This window comes from Quercus suber, unplaced genomic scaffold (assembly GCF_002906115.3).
Source record: "Quercus suber isolate HL8 unplaced genomic scaffold, Cork oak 2.0 scaffold_408, whole genome shotgun sequence".
NCBI lineage: Eukaryota > Viridiplantae > Streptophyta > Magnoliopsida > Fagales > Fagaceae > Quercus > Quercus suber.
This window is the reverse complement of record NW_027069859.1, coordinates 514,246-531,057: the sequence shown is the minus strand read 5'-3', so window position 1 is coordinate 531,057 and position 16,812 is coordinate 514,246. Positions and strand designations below refer to the sequence as shown.

Genomic DNA, 16,812 nt, shown 5'->3' with positions numbered 1-16,812 from the left:
ATAATAGTAAATTCTAATAGTTGCCTTTCATTGGGTTTATTATCTACATAATACTAATAATAATTACTTTATTAAGAAAATATAATAATATATATACGGGTGTGTGATCATCACAAAGTCAAAAAAGTAAACAAGCGAGATTGTCTCGTGATCAGAGTCACGGTAGTTAAAATTATTTTTTCACGTTCGCTCCCCATTCACTGCTAAATTGGTTTATTCAGGAAACAAAAAAAATAAATAACAAAAGTTTGGTTATTTTAAGACTAATTCTTATTTCTTATTCAACGACCCCATCTTACCAAAAAAAAATCTTGGTTATAGCTTCAAAGTAATCTCTGACTGTGTCATGAGAGCTACTTTTTTTGAAATAATGAGAGCTACTGATAGCTTACCATCCATACCCATTAAATAAATAAACTTAAAAAGCGGATGATCCTTTTGAAAGCTACTAATCCTATATTTTACTTTGATTTCTTTTTTTTTAATACGAAGTTATGACAAAATATATATATATATTAGTATGTTCATCAAAAAAAAAAAATATATATATATATATATTATATCACTACTTTGCCAGTAAAAAAAAAAATACACCAACAAACATGTTATATTTTTTTAGTAGAAAAGAAAAAAAAAGAAAAACCAAGCAACAACTACTACTCCTAGTATTTAGTATAAATTTAAAAATTTAAATATAAAAAAAGAAAAAGAAAACAGTGATAAGAAATAATATAAAAAGAAAGAAAAGCTTTCTGTGGCTTTGGATTCTTCTGGCATTTCGTGCCTGCCAGCTTTAGCCTTTACTGGGGGCATTGTCTACCAATGTATAAAATACAATCTCTCAAAACGAAGAGAGAGTAAAAATAACATCTGGGTGTGAGAGATTTGGTCTCCGAGATAGAGAGAGATGTGGAGGATTGGAAGGTGGTGTTGGTGGTCTTCAGCTTCTGCATTTTGGGGTGGAGACCCAGTTCCATTAATGGCGACACAGATCCAAATGATGGTCAGTACATAGCTCCTTATCCATTTCCATTCGGCTAACCTTTACCTTTAGCTCAAATCTGCATTCTTTTACTATACTTCCATTCTTGCTTCTTCTGAGTTCCATCACTTGCCTGCTAGTTATGGCTTAAATTAACGATTTATTGTGTATTGAGCTCTTTGCTTGCCATATTTGCATAAGTGTTTGTTAAAGAAACTGGGGAGGATGAGTTCTGATAATGAAAGTTGCTGCCTTTAATTACACTGACCCTGTTAGAGTGCTGGGAAAAGTGTGTGCAATTATTGCCTTTGGGGTGTGAGCTGTTGCTTGCATTATTCTCTTTTTATTTGCCAGTGATTCATTTGCTATAAGCTTTTTTTTTTTTTTTTTTTTTTTGTTGATATGATCGATTGGTATGCTTGTGGATGTGGTGGTATAACTCTTACATTGTTAGCCATAGTACGTGGGGAGGAGTTCTTTTGCCAAATAATACTGTTTGTAATGTTCACAAAGGTTTGTTTGATGTAATTTTCTAGTGCTTGCAATCTGTATCTTGATATTGTTAATAAATTAAGTTTCTTGATGCTCTTCATGATGGGTTTAACGAGATTGAAAGATCTTAAGATTGACTTTTTCTTCATCTGGGGGCCATTTGGGGGTCTTTGAGAGAGAGAGAGAGAGAGAGAGATTTGCAGATTTGGAACAAGCTGTATATAATATATATTAAACAATTATTGAATGTTGATTGATCCTTCTAAGAATCTAAACATTAACCAATACTTAATTTGTTGACTGATCCTCCTGAAGGGACTGGATCTAGATGTTCTCCCTTAGCCTTATGGGTGCATTCGACTAGTGCTTTCTATCTCTCTATCTCTACAAATATATTTTGGGTGTTTTTTTTTTTATTTGGAGAAACTTTGGGTGTGTTTGATTGATATATTCTTTTTTGAAATAGTCTAGATTCTTCAAACTTTTGTTATAGTGGGTTATGTTTTCCTTTTTCTGTGTTCAGCTAAACTTTTTTATGTTTCAAATTAATGATTCAAATTTCTCATTCTCTTAAGGAGATTATCATGATAATCAAACTTTACCACAAATTTACAATTCATATTACTCAAATAATTGATAGACACATTCAAATACATAGCCATGTAAATTTTATTTTCATATAAATTCAAATTCTCACATCCAAAATATCTAAGAATTAACTCAATCCAAAACTACAAGAGGGGGAGAGAGTACATGTGACGGTGAACTCAAAAGACACACCACCAAAATGTATCAACCCAAAATAGAGATACAAAAAAAAACACAAAAATTCATCAATCTAAAGCAATAAAGAGTAAATAATAGAGAGAAAGAGAGTAATCACCTTTTTTGGAAGACAATGCAAGAGATATAGCAAGTTTATATAAAAGAAGAGTAGAAGAATACTCAAAACAAAAGGTATGATTGTAAATGCCAAATTATTCAAGCTATGCTACGTAATAAAATAACATTATATCATTATATACTATATAATGTCATAGGATAACATCTATCAATCAAAGAAAAAAAATTAAAACACAACCAAATCGCATCAACCCAAAATAGAGTTCAACACAAATATTCATCAACTTAAAGTAGAGATGTAATAAAGAATAAAAATCTGCCAAAAGAAAGAAAAAAAAAATAGAGAGTGAGAGAGTGCTCACCTTTTTGTGTAGACAAAATATGAAGAGGGGAAGATTCAAAATAAAAGGAAGATGAAGGGATGGAGGAATTATAATGTTAAGGTAGAGTAGTGGGGAGATAAAAAGGTAAAAGTGAGGAGGAAATGTTGGAAGAAGTGTAATTGTAAGGTGAGAAATTAATAAAGAGAAAAATAATTAAAAATGAGAGAGAAAGTGTTGGAGGTAGGTGGATGATGTGGTTGCTAATGTGACCCAACAGAAGTGTAGCAACAATAGGCGTTACACTTCAGCTTTTAGATATGTATAGATATGGAATAGTTGCTAACCAACTTATAAAAAAAGAAAAAACCTAGTTGCTAACCAATGCAATGCACAGAAAAATTAACACAAATATATCAAAGCAACCATTCAAACAACCACTAAAAATAGGCATGAAACTATACTTGAGTTTGTAAAATGCTATGAACAAATTAGCGATGATGGATATATCCTCATAACTTAAGTCTGTAATATGCTATGAACAAATTAGCCTCTTTGAATTCTTTTGAGGAGTACCAAATCTCACATATCTAAGAAGTACTTGAAATAAGAATTGACCTAGGAATGCTCCACATTGAGACCAAAAAGTACTCAGCTACAGGTTGGAGACCGCATATGACTTAATTCTTTTGTGATGAGAAGAAAAATGAAGTGATAGTGATGTTGATTGAGAAGTTTGTATCCATTGTAAGAAGCTTCCCCAATGACCTATAGGAGAAAGGAGATGCTAGAGTGAATTTGTTTTCCTAGATTCTTGCAATTTTTGTGTTTGATCTGTTTGGCTCCCTGTTCACTCCTTGTGTACTAGGGTCTTTCCCTTTTGATATCAATATATCTTATTACTTATCAAAAAAAAAAGAGATGCTAGAGTGAATTGGATTAGAAAATAAATAATTTACTTACCAAAGAATTAATAACAACTCAAATATTATATTTGTTAGACTTATGATTAAGTGATTAAATTCTCCATTTCCTAACAGCTTAAACTTTTAGGACAATCGGTAATTTAACATGGTATCAGAGCAGGAGATCCTGAGTTCGATCCCTGGTTTTACTATACCTCCCATTTAAAATGTTAAATTCCCACTTGTTGGGCCCCCACTTATTAAGGGGAAGTTTAAGTCCATAAGTGAGGGGGAGTGTTAGACTTATGGTTAAGTGATTAAATTCACCATTTCCTAACAACTTAAGCTTTTGGGACAATTGGTAATTTAACAATATTCACAAGTTTTCTATTTTCAGTCTCCTTTTTTGACCATCAGAGATACCACTTGTCATAGCATCTCCAACTTGTGTGTCAGCAAAGACATCAAAATCTGATAAGCCATGGCCACAATAGACTTAAAAATATTAATTACATGGGGACAAATTCCGTTACTTTTATGTTAAAGAGAAGGAACTTTAATATGTAGTATGTTTGAAGAGCTCTTTCCAGTTCTTTAGCATAAACTGCTTGTTAAACAAATTGTAATTATTGTTAAAGTTGTTGAGTGACTTAAAAAGAGAAAAGTAAAGTGCGGAAGCAAAACAAGGATTTAACGTGGTTTGTATACTAACTATTGAACTTCCAATGTAGGGTTTATATACTAGAGAACCCTAGTTGCTTGTGCTATAAGTACATTTGGGCCTCTTGAGTCATAATATCTCTAACACCCCCTCAAACTTAAGGTGGAACCTTGAGTTTGTGAGGTCTAGAATTTATAACTTCTCTAGTCTGGAAACGCATGTAACATGTGGTTCGCAGAAGCTCAAGAGTGATCAGGTCATGGGGTGAAGCGGGATGCTTGTGCAATGGGCCTGCATGTGGGTGCATGAGGCTAGTGAGGCAGCTGATACGGTACCTATATTATCTGGCTAAAATGGTAGGATTGTGTGTCGCTGACATGGCACTGATGACAGGCTGACATCAGGCTGGAATGACAGCTGCTATGGCAGATAGGATCCTATGTTGACTCATGTCTTAGAGTGACATGCGTTGATGCCACATGGAGCACCAACATGGCTAGCTATGTTGCTAGGGCTGATATGGAAGCCTTTTTTTGTTTTGTATTGTTTAGAAAGCTGGCCATGTGGGGCCCCATTGGCAGCACTTTTCCTTCTAATTGTGCACCATCCAAAGACGCTTTACCCAACCGGGGAGGCTGAGACCAACTATTATGCAACTCCAAGACTTTGAGATTGCCAACCTTGTCCAAGAGAAGGTCATGAGCTTCACGTTGTGGGCTGCTGATCTTGATGGGGGCTGGTTTGCTTGCTGATGTTAAAGCACCTGAGTTGTTGTGTTAAGTAGCTTGGGTCCATCATGGTCTAGGTTGTGCTATCGTTGAAGTCTTGGGATTGAATATGTGTGTCCTTAGTGTAGGTGACTGTGTTGCAACTAGAGGCTGTACTTGCAATTGTTATGCTAGAGGAGCCTAGAAGCTTAAAACGATTTTGTGAACTGGTAGGACCAATTAATATTGCTAAATTCAAATATGTAGCTTTGAAAAAGTGGCTTTCATTATGTATAGTATCAGCGTTCACATTTCTGTACTTGAAGCATTGCAGAAGCGGATGGAACCATCTCCACTTAAAACTTACAATCTTACAAAAAGTGACTTGATGAGTATCTTTCAGAGGCATCTTGAGAAAAGAGACCATGTGTTTGGAGTGGTGACTATAGCAGCAGCACCTCACGCATCAAAGTATTTGTGATAACTTTTTCCATTTTAGGTTGTGTAAGAACGCATCAAAGTAATTGTGATAACTTTTTTCATTTTTGGTTGTGTAAGAAGATGCAAGAATTTAGTGGCTATGGTTATTAAATGAAGACAAGAACAAATTTGGCTCAAATACGATGTTAAAGGGTTGGGTGATTGAGTAATTGAGAGAGAAGAGAAAAGTAAAGTAAAGAGTGGAAGCAAAACAAGGATTTAATGTGGTTTGGCGTGATGGCCTACATCCGAGTGGGGAGCCCTTGACAGCTACATCTTGACTATTGAGCTTGTTATATTACAATGAACCCAATGTACGGCTTATTTACTAGAGAACTCTAGGCTAATCCTAGACTAAAGTATTCTTGTTCTACAAGTACATAGGCCTACAAAAGGTTTGGGCCTCTTGGGCCATGATTTCTCTATCAATCATAAAACATTTTAGTACATAATGAAGGTGAGAGACATGAAGGATGAGATGCTCGATGTACCTTCATGTAAGCGTCTATGTCTGGATCTAGGATAATTCCTGTCCCTTCCTTTCAGCAGGCCTCCATTATAGTCTTTTCATAGGCAACAAATTGAGCATTACTATTTTCATCATTGTTGTGCTTTGATGGGTCATCTTTACAAAACCATCATCACATAAAAACCTACCTGCTCAGCTTCCAACAATCTGTAGCTGAAAAATTAAGCATTTCCCTCTAGTTATCTCAGGAATGTGTAGGTCATCCTGGCTTATATGCAAAAATTTTTGGGGGGACACTTCTAGTTTGTATCCATTTAAATCAAAGCGCAATGGTAAATATATTTCATAATGACTTTTGTTTTAAGTTTTTAATTGTAAATTTCTTATACAGTTGGAGCACAAATCACGGAACATACTGCCTAACAACATACAAAGCCATGGTGGGCAAACACTAAACAAAGAGAGAAACCAATTCGTTGAAGCAGGCGATCTGACTCTTCTTTTTGAGACCATTTTTGATTCAAGAGCATAACTAGAAACTATCTCAATATTTTATTTTGGATTTTCATTGGATAATTTTAGATTTTAATGTTTTTATTTTTTTAGTTTGAGTTGTGATAGTGATTGAATTTTATATCCTTAGATAAGAATTAGTTTAGTATTTGGATTAGTATTTGAGTTCAATTAGGATTTGTTTTAGGATGTTTATCTTTATCTCTTTAGATTCCTAGAAGCTCTATATAAAGCTCCAGATGATTTATTTTGCAATGAGACTATCAGACGATTATTGAATAATAATTCAGTGATTATTCATGCAAAGTTTGCATTGCGTTTGGTGGTGAATCCGAACAACCTTAGGTGGTGAAGCCTAAGGTTTACGGTGGGATTAATCTAGGTGGGAAGCCTAGGTTGTCCTGCATCAACTTTGGTATCAAAGCTCAATTTGATCTATCAATTTTTTAGCAACCACAAAAAATATGTCGTTCTTTCAACCACTGCTTCTAAACCCATACATCCAGCAACTCCTACATCCCAAATTCATTTTCAATCCAACAGTACAAACCAGATCCAGAAAACCTGAAACGCACACCATCAGACTAGAAAAGTTCCAACAGACAAGCATTTTGCACAGCCCGATCAGCCCATCAAGTATTCTTGAATTTTCAGCAGTGCCAGCCCATGCTTATCAAGTCCAGTAACAGCCCAGGTCAAACACTTGTTCCAGCCGTGCGAATCGTGCCCCACTTAAAGATTAGTATGGAGCACCAGCCAAAGCCCAAGTTAGCAAGCCAATGTTCATTTCAAATTGTTGAGAATCTATTCCAATGAATCATGGTAGTCTTAGAAGCACCAATATTTGATGGACGTCCAAATCCATGGACCCTCATCAATTAGCTAGATGAGATGGATCAATTCTTTGATCAAATATGTTTGCCAGATGCTAATAAGGTTAGGTTTGCTAGGATGAAATTGATAAGTAGAGTTAGAGACTTTTGGTGTAGTATTGAGAATCATCGTAAAGGAAGAAGCAAGCCTGCCATAATTTATTGGAATGAAATGAAACAAATACTTATAAAGAAATATGTTCCCCAATCCTATCAAGAGAATTATCAACCTTAATCCTCTCATGGAAATTTTCTACATCACATAGACAATATTTTGCAAGAAAACACCTCATCCATCCGTCAAGACTTCACTAAAGACTTAAGAAATATAATAAAGGTTTTGCTAGACTCTTCTACTTTAAAAAAGGATGCTCAGGTTCCACCAAAGACTAATGTTGAAATAGAGGTACAAGTGCTAATAGATGATGTTTCAACATTCGTGCAGCAAGAACCTATTGTAGAGTCTACACAAGAAGAGAAATTTCAACAAGTGAGTGAAGATTTAGAGGGTGCACTTGATTTGAAAGTTGATTTTGATGAAAGTGCTACTATTCAGTCCTTCATGATCCATGACGATCTACAGGTTGATGAAGTCCAAAACGTTGATATTATGGTACAAGATAAGATTGTGCCAGTTCCACGCATTGATTTTGTGTTTCTAGAGGAGTTTCATGGTGTTGTGGAATTGAAGGTTATTTGACTCTCAGTGCTTCCTAGGGTGATTCTAAAGGAAGTATTAAGCGCTAGAGTCCTAATTCTTCAACACTACAAAACTAGGTTGAGTTTTCTCAAACCAGGGGAGTATGATGCAAGAGCATAACCAGAAACTATCTCAATATTTTATTTTGGATTTTCATTGGATAATTTTAGATTTTAATGTTTTTATTTATTTAGTTTGAGTTGTGATAGGGATGGAATTTCATATCCTTAGATAAGGATTAGGTTGGATTAGTATTTGAGTTCGATTAGGATTTGTTTTAGAATGTTTATCTTTATCTCTTGAGATTCTTGGAAGCTCTATATAAAGCTCTAAATGATTTATTTTGTAGTGAGACTATCCGACAATTATTAATATTATTCAGTGATTACTCATGAAAAGTTTACATTGCATTTGGTAGTGAATCCAAACAATCTTAGGTGGTGAAGCCTAAGGTTTATTGTGGGATTAATCTAGGTGGGAAGCCTAGGTTGTCTTGCATCAATATTCTTAACTTAGTGCAGTATAGAGGCATAACAATTGGTTTTTGGTGGAGAGAAAGAGAATCAAAAGCATAGTAAAGCATGGTTGTAGCTTTGTGGGAGTAAGGCGCAATTGTGGGTGTAGCATATGTTAGGCAGTCCTCAAATGGTAGCCAAGAAGGTGAAGATGAAAAAAAAATAAGTCCAATGTGACACAAGAGGAGGAAAGCTCCATCAATGCTTGGACATTGTTTTTAGGTAAGTATAGATTCTAGGCAAGGGGAACAACTGATGAGCTATTATTTGTCACTCAAAGTTATGCCTTATACAAGAATATTGACCCAAGGAAATGTGAAGATTTTAGTTTTTGGGATTATTCCAAAAAACCAGTTCATGCTCCTAACCACATGCTTTTCAATGAAATTTGTGGCAGCTTAAGTTCTTGTTGATTCAAAGATGCTTAATTAGATTCAAAGATGCTTAATTAGTTATTTAAAACTCAACTTCTGACATTTGTCTCAAATACTGTGAATGCTATGAATATATGTTCTCTTTTCCTTCTACTGAATTTCTTATTCTGCAAAGCGTGGTACATTTCTAGCATTATTCTTGTAGATATTGTAGCATAGTTTCACTGGAGTTTAGGTGTGGAGTAATGGATCATTTTCTTAGATTTGTGCCACCTCTATTGCCCATAGCAACATGATGTGGTTAGTTGTTGTAGTTTCTTTTTGTCTGTTAATATTGTAATAATCAATATTATATTACACCCATAACCTAGCAAGCTCATTGTACATCTCAACATTGATCTCCAGAAATGAATTCCTATTCTACTGATATAATAGGTCGATCCTGCATTGTCTACTTGATAACAAGCTGTTTTGTAATTTAAAAAACAGCCAGGGAGGCAATGTATGACTGTTCTGCAAATTTGATTCAAACTTCTTGATTTTATATGATAATTTTATTAAACTAGTGGCATGTTTGATGTACAGCTGCTGTTCTAAGGGTTATGTATAGCAGTTTAAATTCTCCTAATCAGCTAACCCAGTGGAGTTCATCTGGTGGCGATCCATGTGGGCAGTCTTGGAAAGGCGTTACTTGCTCAGGCACACAAGTCACAGCAATGTGATTCTTTATTTCCCATTACATACCTTGATATATTTTGTCCACGGGCATCAATATGAGCATTAATCCTTTTATTCATACTCTGTTATAATTTATTATTTTTTGTTTCAGTAAATTATCTGGGCTTGGACTTTCTGGATCAATGGGGTACAGTCTCGACAGTTTGAAATCATTAACGAACCTGTAAGATGAGAGGTCCTATATGTCATAATGATCCATTCTTTTCTTTACTTTATTGATTTGGTGATTTAAAAAATTTGGCAGAGACATGAGCAATAATAATCTTGGAGGCGGGATACCTTACCAACTTCCTCCAAATCTGCAGCAACTGTATGCTTCATGTTTACTTGTTTCCTATTATTTTGTGTTCTTTTTCCCATTAAATTTTTGGTGACTTCTACTTTTATTTACTTTTTCCCATAAGTTTTTTGGTGACTTATATCTCTATTGTTTTGTATGCAGGAATCTTGCTTATAATAACTTTAATGGACAACTCCCCTATTCTATATCCCTGATGACTTCTCTTAATTACCTGTGGGTGATTTCATCTTATTCATTGCCTATTGCTACTTTTCCAAACATTCAAACTAACATTTTTTTTTTACTTTCTTTTTGGGAGCACAGAAACGTCGCTCACAACCAACTTCAGAACCAACTGCCTGATATGTTTGGAAATGGAAAACTTACTTCTCTCACCACAATGTGAGATCTCCCCTCTCTTGAATGAAATCAAAAACTAGTCTTGATGTCTTTCCACTTTGGCTTAACTGAAGATTTCAAAGCAAATTCCCTCTCTCTCTCAACTTCAAATTGCAAGTGGCAGCATTTTTTTTAAAGAAAAAAATGTACATGCATTCAGTAAAATAGTTTTTAGAAGACTTTATTTTTTGCTAAAAAATTTTAATATTATAATTTTGATCAAATTCTTGGGGCTATCTATCATTTCTTCATTGAATCTTTTAATTTTTATATTTTTCTTTATGAACTCCACTCACCTCCTCAGTTATCATGATGGGATATTGTAAAAAAATATTTCAGATTGATTTTTCCTGAAGGAGCAAGTGACAATCTCTATTGCTTTCTGCAGGGATCTCTCTTTCAATTCTTTGTCAGGTGACCTCCCAGAGGGTCTTAGCTCCCTATCAAGTATGACTTCAATGTAAGTGTTGAAACATTTATCTACCCTTTTACAAGTGCTTGGTAAATTGTGTTGACCCTTCCACTGTCATCTTATCTATCTTTAAACAGGTATTTGCAAAACAACCAGTTCACAGGCACCATTAATGTCCTTGCTAATCTTCCCCTGGAAAATCTGTGAGTAATTAAAATATAAGTTCAGCTTAGTTAGGAAACTAATATAATTCTCTTTCCTTTGAGAATCTGGTATTTCATCCTTATAAAGTATGTATTTTTGTGCTTCGTAGGAATGTTCAAAATAATCATTTCACTGGCTGGATTCCTCAACAGTTGACAGGCATTAATCTGCAGTAAGCATCTGATAGTATTATCAATTATCATAACAATTCTTCATTTGAAAAATAAGTTCTTAGATTTTCAATTGGAACAATCCTTACAACAGGAAGGATGGCAACTCATGGAGCTCAGGTCCTGCACCCCCACCTCCACCTGGTACACCTCCAGCAAGCAGAACTAATCCAAATCACAAATCCAGTGGCAAAAACAGCCCATCAGATGCAGGTGGAGGTGGCAACAACTCAGGAATAGGGGGTGGTGGCATAGCAGGAATAGTGATATCCATCTTTGTTGTTGGGGGAATAGTTGCATTTTTTTTAATGAAGAAGAGAAAATCCAGGAGGTCGTTGTCAGATATTGAAAAGCTTGATAATCAGCCCTTCACTGTTCTTGCCTCAAATGAAGTGCAAGGTTAGATCTGCATCATACATTGTAGTTAAGCATCATTAGGAATTCACTCCAGTCATTTGCTTCAGTTTTCCCTTTATGCTGTCGTGATAGGTTGATTGATGGTGTATACAATTTTGTGTCTTTCCTAATTGGAAATGGAGAGATGTTTCTGTTACTCCCCACCATCCCATTTTGTCTTTTCTTATTTCTTTTTCAGTATTTCCCATATAGATGTTTACTTTGAAGATGACTTTCCTAAATTATCCTCACTCGGTTTGAAGTGGAAATGAATAAGAGGTGACCTAGGACTATATTAGAGGGGAAGTTTTTAACAGTAATGGTTTTCATATGAATTTATTAAATGGTTTCCCCTTAAAATATGAGTTTAAGATGGACAAACAAAATGGGATATAGGTATTGTTATTTGTGGTTAACTCCTGTACTGTTTAATCAGATTTCTTTTTTAAAACACACACACACACACACACAGAGTCTTATACTGTTTTACTTGTGCCTACTGCCATGTTTAGAATTAATTATCTGTTGCAAATAATTTGACAGAAAATAGACATTAAAAATTGATACATAGTGCAAAAGGGCACAAGGCTACCTCTTCTACAAGGTTTGATAAAAAGATGGTTGGTGGGCAGCTGTATTCCCAATTTTGGAGAGGCTGATTCCCATACTCAAACTCACAACAAATCACTTGGGTGAAGAGCACTTGCCATCACACTAAGATCCAACCTCTAACTTGTATTGCTGAACTGATATTATTAAAATGAACTAACATTAGCCTATAGAATTCAGCAATACCAATTAGACCAGAAAAAAACTATTTGATGTTGGAGCAGGACTACATTCAATGGAAAATTTGGAGAATATGATTTAATTGAAAATAAAGGATAAGATGATAAGTCCTAGAAATTAGCACCTCGGATTTGCTTGAAATAAGCACCAAATTTGATAGGAACCCAGGAATCAGCACCTAGGTTTGCTTGCAATCAGTACCATGCACTGTAAGAAAACCTCCACTCCAGATTTTATAAACATGTAATCAAATGCTTACAATACCACATTTTGGGGCCTTTGAATACGACTCTCAAATCACATCAAAGAAGGAATGGAAATAGATTTCTAATCTAACAAGGAAAGAAAATAACTTTTAATCAATTACAATAAATGAAAAAAAATAAGAGAATAAAATCATTAAAATGTCTTGACATCCTTCAGCATCAATCATGATCAATCAACAAAAGCAATCATCATTACTAGAGTAGAGCATATTTGGTGTCCACACCAGATGTATTCATAATTTTTGGCGTATCTTTTGTACACTTCCTGTGTACATCGTTGTGCCTCTATTGCACTTTTAATAATAAGATCATTTACTTATTGAAGGGGAAAAATAACCATATCAGATGTATATGCTAGCTTGTTTCTTGCTTAAACCTATTCAGACTTGGCTAAAATAAAAAAATCTCTTGCCAATCAGGTAAATATACTTCACTAATCTGGTCTATATTATCAACAACATTGCTATTATTCTGGCTTTTAACCTTCAAGAAAATCTGCTTCAATGGCTTTGGTCTTTATCTTCATCTGATTTTAATACTCATTTATTGTCTTTAACATTGTATTGCAGAAATGAAGTCTATACAAACTTCATCCACAATTAACATGAAGGCTTTTGATACTACTGCATCAATAAATCTTAGACCACCACCCATCGATCGTCACAAATCATTTGATGAGGATGATTTCTCAAAGAAGCCCACTGTTGTCAAGAAAGCTAATCCAGCTCCTATAAATGTGACATCATACTCGGTAGCAGACCTGCAGATGGCCACTGGCAGCTTCAGTGTTGAAAACCTTCTTGGTGGGGGGTCTCTTGGACGAGTTTATCGAGCTCAATTTGATGATGGGAAGGTATGCTTCCTGCCTACTAATTTCATTTTCCATGTCCATGGTTTTGTGTCACATCATTTTATATTGACATTATATTTCAAGCTGAGAAGTTCTAGTTTGTCATTATGATGTTACTGATCTCTGCTTGTTACTTTTCACAATATTAAAGGTTCTTGCTGTGAAAAAAATCGATTCATCTGCCCTTCCCAGTGAATTGTCAGAAGAATTCACAGAGATGGTTTCAAACATCTCCCATTTGCATCATCCAAATGTCACAGAGTTAGTTGGTTATTGTTCGGAGCATGGACAGCACCTGCTAGTCTACGAGTTCCATAAAAATGGCTCACTGCATGAATTCTTGCATCTGTCTGATGATTACAGCAAGCCATTGACTTGGAACTCCCGTGTCAAGATTGCTTTGGGAACTGCACGTGCACTAGAGTAAGTTAATAGTGGATTATAGGCAAAATTATCCTGATTTCTGTTAAAACAAAAGAAAATAGATTTACATGATTTCTTTTGTTCCTTAGTCTTACTATCATATGTCCCCTCCCCCCCTTCCTTCCTTTCTATCTTTCTTCTATTCTTTTAATATCAACTGGGATTGGGATTTTATTGCTTTAGTTATAGATGGAAAAAGGAAACAATATTTGATATTGAACTTAGTTTAGTTCAGTGTTGTGAGTACTAGTGCCTCTACCAACCTTGACAATTTTTCAAAAGTACATCAAGTTGCCTTTTCATCAAGTTTTCTTGTGCGGCTATAACTCATGATGGAATAAAAATTTTGTTGCAAGAAACTCCTAGATTTCTCTCCCCAAAAGTTGCTTATGGGACAGTTTCATTAACTGAAAAACCATCACTTATTTTTCTGCCCAATGAACCAGGTCAGATCATTTATTGTTACAATTACTAAGTATGTTGATGACCCACAATTCTTGGGGACTTCTTGGGTGACATATATTTGTATGATGTTTAGGAGTGTCATATTTATATTCCTTCGAAATACTAGTTTAATTTAATATTGCGGGAGTCAGGTATCCCGCTTCCACTGGATTAAAGATACAAACAGAATATATATAGCCAATTGTATGTGCATTTTTGTTAAAATGTAGGGCCAGAATCTAAAAACTGCGCCGTGTGAAGTTCAATTTGTTAACTTTGCCATACAGAAAAGGGCAACCAAGATTTTTATTGGAACATAGTACTTCTCTCTATTATCCTTGTAAATGGGTTGCCTGATTCTCAAAAAGAAACTGTTCAGGTATCTGCATGAGGTTTGCTCTCCATCAGTAGTTCACAAAAATATCAAGTCAGCCAACATATTACTGGATGCAGAACTCAATCCTCACCTTTCAGACTGTGGCCTGGCAAGCCTTGTCCCAAATGCAGATCAGGTAAATTTTGAGCCTTTTAAGTTTACTAGTTGATAACATCATTCAGTGTGAAGAATTTGATATCCTGGCAGCATTAGACAATTCCAGTCAAACTTCTCATGATCGGACTTTTCCAAGCAAAAGAGACTTATGCCACCAAGCAAAAAAACTTCTCAAGATGGGGGTCTGCTCTATTTGCTTCTATATTTCTTTACTCTTGTTAAGTCACCACTTATATAATCCATCTAATTGAAATTTTTATTGGTGTTGATGACATGCTACTATATCTGAGAAGTTAATTCTGGATGTTGTAGCAGACTTTGAGATGGTTCAGAGCTTTCCAGTTCTTGATCTTTCCAACCATATCTACTGTACAAAAACTCCATAATACAAGTGCAACAAATTATAAATAATTAATTAATTGTTTCTCAGGAATGTATTTAAATGTTATTCAATCCTGGGTCATTCCAGTTAATGTAGATTGAGAACAATTGATTGTAATTGGTGGGAGGAAGAAAAACTAAAGTCTTTGTTGATCTATATTTTTGCATGCCTTTTGCATGATCACTTTAGTTTGAGTACTTAAGTTGATAATCAATTTTGGGAAAAGTGCTAAAATGTATTTCATTTTTACGTTTGCAGGCATTGAACCATGATGCAGGATCTGGATACAGTGCACCTGAGGTTGCCATGTCTGGTCAGTATACTCTAAAGAGTGATGTATACAGTTTTGGAGTGGTAATGTTGGAGCTTCTTAGTGGGCGTCAACCATTTGATAGGTAAATCATTGAGATACCAATAATGTCATTATCTGATAAATATAATAGTACATATTTCTTAAGATTATAGAAAATTTGGGATAATTAGCCATCTTTACTATTTTTATATGAATATTCTTTGACAGTTCAAGGCCAAGATCTGAGCAATCCTTGGTTCGATGGGCAACACCTCAGCTCCATGATATTGACGCTCTTGGCAAGATGGTTGATCCAGCGCTCCAAGGGCTCTACCCAGTTAAATCACTCTCCCGGTTTGCTGATGTCATTGCTCTTTGCGTCCAGGTAATGCATAAAATAAAATATGGAGCTGAAAGTTAAAAGCTTAGTAGAGCCAGAATTACAACGCATATTCTGCATTATTTGTTGTTAGGATTTACTATATACTATAACTGTATAAGGAAACAATATATGAATTGTAGTTTTTTTTCTACTGATGTTAAATTTCTTGTCCTCATTTTCTTTGTCTGGGGCAGCCGGAGCCTGAGTTTCGACCACCTATGTCAGAAGTTGTTCAAGCGCTGGTTCGGTTAGTGCAGCGAGCTAACATGAGTAAGAGAACAATTGGAAACGATCAAGGAGCATCCCAGAGAGGTGACAAGCCAGACACTAATGAGTGAATCCATGCTTCAAATGGCTGCAAAATTCTTGTTTGATTAAACAGATCAGAAAAGCAAAAAAAAATCACGTGGTTTGTCTTTATTTTTTTCTTCTTCTTCTTCTTCCTGTTTACTCCCTAGATATAGCTTATCCTTCTGAGTTATTTTGCTTTTCCTGTATTATTTGAAACTATAAGTAGAAGCTTGGTGCAATCTGTTGTTGATATTACATGATATCATTGCCCAAAAATGGTATTGAACTGGGAGCTGTGCACTGGTATAACCTTTCATTGCAATGGGTTCTGAACTAATATGAGGCTTAACTCAAATAAGATATTTATTTATTTATTTATTTAGACTGATTGTATTTTATAAGATGATTTCACAATGCAGATATCTTGTTGACTCTGGTTCTTGTACTCCATATTGTTGAAAGATCCCCCCCATCTCATCAGTGAGATCTAAAATGAAATGGAACTTCCTACAAAAGTATTAATTACCAATGTACTTTACAAACATGTATGTAAGCAAAACCTAAGCAAAAGTAGTTTTTCCGTATCAACTACAACTAGCAGTTCCTTTTAAGTGCAGGACATTATCTTTGCGGACCAGCAACACTGGAAAGTAGTCAAACTGAACAAAGCATGCAATTATATTAGATTAATAGCCTTATTACTTCCATTTTTTTCTTTTTTCTTTTTTAAAGAATTAAAAGATTATTGGCAACGAAAAATCATAATAT

General features: G+C 35.0%; 1 protein-coding gene across 1 annotated transcript; it reads left to right on the top strand.

The window, feature by feature from the left end:
• Nucleotides 1-765: 765 nt before the first annotated feature.
• LOC112033551 (protein STRUBBELIG-RECEPTOR FAMILY 7) lies at nt 766-16,426 on the top strand. Its single transcript, XM_024066330.2, has 16 exons — nt 766-1,003; nt 9,419-9,551; nt 9,663-9,734; nt 9,816-9,881; nt 10,014-10,085; nt 10,176-10,253; nt 10,639-10,710; nt 10,800-10,865; nt 10,976-11,038; nt 11,131-11,435; nt 13,057-13,340; nt 13,489-13,760; nt 14,584-14,716; nt 15,338-15,474; nt 15,600-15,756; nt 15,948-16,426. Exons 2-16 carry the CDS (start codon nt 9,436-9,438, stop codon nt 16,089-16,091), a joined length of 2,037 nt encoding a protein of 678 aa, XP_023922098.2. The 5' UTR covers nt 766-1,003; nt 9,419-9,435; the 3' UTR covers nt 16,092-16,426.
• The last annotated feature ends 386 nt before the right edge of the window (nt 16,427-16,812 follow it).

Bases quoted from the DNA above. Each gene is read 5' to 3' on its own strand.
- LOC112033551 (XM_024066330.2), top strand. From the start codon at position 9,436: ATGTATAGCAGTTTAAATTCTCCTAATCAGCTAACCCAGTGGAGTTCA. The intron at 9,735-9,815 runs GTAAGATGAGAG...AAAATTTGGCAG, and splicing joins TTGAAATCATTAACGAACCT to AGACATGAGCAATAATAATC. The intron at 11,436-13,056 runs GTTAGATCTGCA...ATTGTATTGCAG, and splicing joins TGCCTCAAATGAAGTGCAAG to AAATGAAGTCTATACAAACT.